Source organism: Sinocyclocheilus anshuiensis, unplaced genomic scaffold, assembly GCF_001515605.1.
Source record: "Sinocyclocheilus anshuiensis isolate Anshui unplaced genomic scaffold, SAMN03320099.WGS_v1.1 scaffold1814, whole genome shotgun sequence".
NCBI classification, from domain to species: domain Eukaryota; kingdom Metazoa; phylum Chordata; class Actinopteri; order Cypriniformes; family Cyprinidae; genus Sinocyclocheilus; species Sinocyclocheilus anshuiensis.
The window spans coordinates 101,443-104,844 of record NW_015546028.1 but is presented as its reverse complement, the minus strand read 5'-3'; the positions used below and the strand labels follow the sequence as shown (position 1 = coordinate 104,844).

At 41.1% G+C, this 3,402-nt stretch overlaps 1 protein-coding gene across 2 annotated transcripts in view; it reads right to left on the bottom strand.

The window, feature by feature from the left end:
* Positions 1-3,402, bottom strand: part of l3mbtl4 (L3MBTL histone methyl-lysine binding protein 4) — a 77,335-nt gene that overhangs the window by 22,042 nt on the left and 51,891 nt on the right. For both annotated transcript variants that reach the window (XM_016499797.1, XM_016499796.1), the window contains one exon: positions 1,216-1,289. In XM_016499797.1, coding sequence (XP_016355283.1) covers positions 1,216-1,289 — 74 coding nt within the window. The remainder of the gene's footprint in view (positions 1-1,215; positions 1,290-3,402) is intronic.

The window sequence follows — 3,402 nt, the reverse complement described above, 5'->3', positions numbered from 1 at the left end:
CTTAAGTGTCTGTATACATTTTGGTTTTTCTATATATATATATATATATATATATATAAAACAAGATTTCAAAAAGCAAAATTAAACAAAAAAAGCAAAAAAGAGAAAAAACAATGATAAAGGTAAAGAAAAACTAAAAAAGCAAAAAGGAAAGAAACATTTTAAATTAGTAAAAAATAAAATGTCACTTTTTGATAAAAGTGCTAAATGAATAAATGTAAATGTAAAGAGAAAGGAAAAAAATTTCAAAAACAAAAGCACAAAATGAATAGAGAAGAAGGGAAAAAAGAAAAATTATAAAGGAAAAGAAAAAAGTGGAAATGAAAAATAAAAAAGCAATAAACCGTAGAAGAGAAGGAAAAAAGAAAAGATTAAAAGAAATAAAGAAAAAAACCAAATAGAAAAAAAAAGAAAACTAAGGAAAAAGCAAGCAAAAAGTAAAGGAAACTACAAGAAAAATGTAAGGAAAAACAACGAAAAGGAAAAAATCACGATCAAACTATGTATTTAAAACAGAGTAAAAGCCAAACTCTGCTTGTCACTGATGTACACAGTGTCCTCTATTTGAACTCTACAGCTGAGTGAACTGATCTGAGAACAGATGAAGAGAGCAGACGTTATCTGTCAGATCTGATGTCTTCTGATCAATCACACTCCAGAATCACACCGCTCACCAAACCACTTCACCTTCAGCAAATCAATCCCAGCTCACCCAGTGAAGATCACAGACCCTCAAACACTGCTTCTGCAGCTACTAAACACATCTCAGTTAAACTGACGCCTAAAACCTTCAACACTCGTATCTCACAGGAATATGATGTTCAACTGTAAATGTGAAGAGTCTCTGAGGAAGATCAGCCGTCCCTCGACACCATCAGATACTGACCATCTGCTCCTCACTGAAGATCACAGCAAAACCAGGCCAAAACCAGCATCTCAGCGGGACAAAACCGGGCCAAAGAGTTCATCTGAACCAATATCTGCAGTCATTATCTGTGCCTCTTTCACTCCAGACCAGCGGATCCTCCAAACGAATTAAACCATTTCAAATCAAAACATTAAAAATTGGAGAAGAGACACATGTGCTCACATCACACCGCATCAAACCAACAAATAATTACAGAGAAACAACTGCCGGATTTACAAAAGCAGAAGTGTTTTCTGCTCAAGAGCGACTGTGAGCGTCAGTCACTGGAGAAACACTTAAACGCTCACCTGAAATAACGCTGTTTACATCAATGTCGTCCTCCTCATCCTTGATACGCAGATACTTCGTGGACTGAGAGAGTCTGAAAAGAATAAAACAATTCTAAAAATATAACACACACACATTTATACATACACACTCAGGTCCATATATTTGGACACAGGCACAATTTGTATTTTTTAGCCATTGTATTAATTGAAAACAGAACACTTGTTAATCAATGCTTGTTACAGCATGGTTGTAATTCCTGAATTCTTCGGAATTCAGACCCAAGTCTTGGTCGCTTTGTAAAGAAGACACATGACAGATTATTGCTGAAGTGAAAGCATTTCAAAAAAAGAAAGTATAAAAAGTTATAAAAGTTTAAGTTTACAGTAAAGGTAATGCAGTATACTAATTGTTTTATTTTTTTAAATAAAATAAATATTTACACACACACACACACACACACACACACACACACTCTCAATGAGAGCGACAGTCTGACTGCAAACGGCTCCGAGCGACTCTTTTATCTGTGGATGTTCAGAGGATGTTAAAAGCCTCCCAAACATTCAGCAATTAAGAGTAAATGAAACATCAATGATTCATGGCTGCAAACAGATAAAGAGATGCATTAAAGCGACAGTTTATCCAAAAAGGTTAATTCTAGGGATACACCGAATGTTCGGCAACCGAAATTAACCGGATAAGCGAAAAGACACAATAAATTGTACCAAACAATGACGTAACGCGATCACGACGAATGTGATACGTGCGACAAACATCTCAAATTCGTAATGAGAGTCATTTATAAATCTGCTGTTGTCAACAAAAGAAACACTGTGGTCCTGCAGTGTGTGTGTGTGTGTGAGTGTGTGTGTGAGAGTGTGTGTGTGAGTGAGTGAGTGAGTGAGTGAGTGAGTGAGTGAGTGAGTGAGTGAGTGAGTGAGTGAGTGAGTGAGTGAGTGAGTGAGTGAGTGAGTGAGTGAGTGAGTGAGTGAGTGAGTGAGTGAGTGAGTGAGTGAGTGAGTGAGTGAGTGAGTGAGTGAGTGAGTGAGTGAGTGAGTGAGTGAGTGAGTGAGTGAGTGAGTGAGTGAGTGAGTGAGTGAGTGAGTGAGTGAGTGAGTGAGTGAGTGAGTGAGTGAGTGAGTGAGTGAGTGAGTGAGTGAGTGAGTGAGTGAGTGAGTGAGTGAGTGAGTGAGTGAGTGAGTGAGTGAGTGAGTGAGTGAGTGAGTGAGTGAGTGAGTGAGTGAGTGAGTGAGTGAGTGAGTGAGTGAGTGAGTGAGTGAGTGAGTGAGTGAGTGAGTGAGTGAGTGAGTGAGTGAGTGAGTGAGTGAGTGAGTGAGTGAGTGAGTGAGTGAGTGAGTGAGTGAGTGAGTGAGTGAGTGAGTGAGTGAGTGAGTGAGTGAGTGAGTGAGTGAGTGAGTGAGTGAGTGAGTGAGTGAGTGAGTGAGTGAGTGAGTGAGTGAGTGAGTGAGTGAGTGAGTGAGTGAGTGAGTGAGTGAGTGAGTGAGTGAGTGAGTGAGTGAGTGAGTGAGTGAGTGAGTGAGTGAGTGAGTGAGTGAGTGAGTGAGTGAGTGAGTGAGTGAGTGAGTGAGTGAGTGAGTGAGTGAGTGAGTGAGTGAGTGAGTGAGTGAGTGAGTGAGTGAGTGAGTGAGTGAGTGAGTGAGTGAGTGAGTGAGTGAGTGAGTGAGTGAGTGAGTGAGTGAGTGAGTGAGTGAGTGAGTGAGTGAGTGAGTGAGTGAGTGAGTGAGTGAGTGAGTGAGTGAGTGAGTGAGTGAGTGAGTGAGTGAGTGAGTGAGTGAGTGAGTGAGTGAGTGAGTGAGTGAGTGAGTGAGTGAGTGAGTGAGTGAGTGAGTGAGTGAGTGAGTGAGTGAGTGAGTGAGTGAGTGAGTGAGTGAGTGAGTGAGTGAGTGAGTGAGTGAGTGAGTGAGTGAGTGAGTGAGTGAGTGAGTGAGTGAGTGAGTGAGTGAGTGAGTGAGTGAGTGAGTGAGTGAGTGAGTGAGTGAGTGAGTGAGTGAGTGAGTGAGTGAGTGAGTGAGTGAGTGAGTGAGTGAGTGAGTGAGTGAGTGAGTGAGTGAGTGAGTGAGTGAGTGAGTGAGTGAGTGAGTGAGTGAGTGAGAGAGAGAGAGAGAGAGTGTGTGTGTGTGTGTGAGTGTGTGTGTGAGAGTGTGTGTGAGAGTGTGTGTGTGTGTGTGTGTATGTGTGTGTGA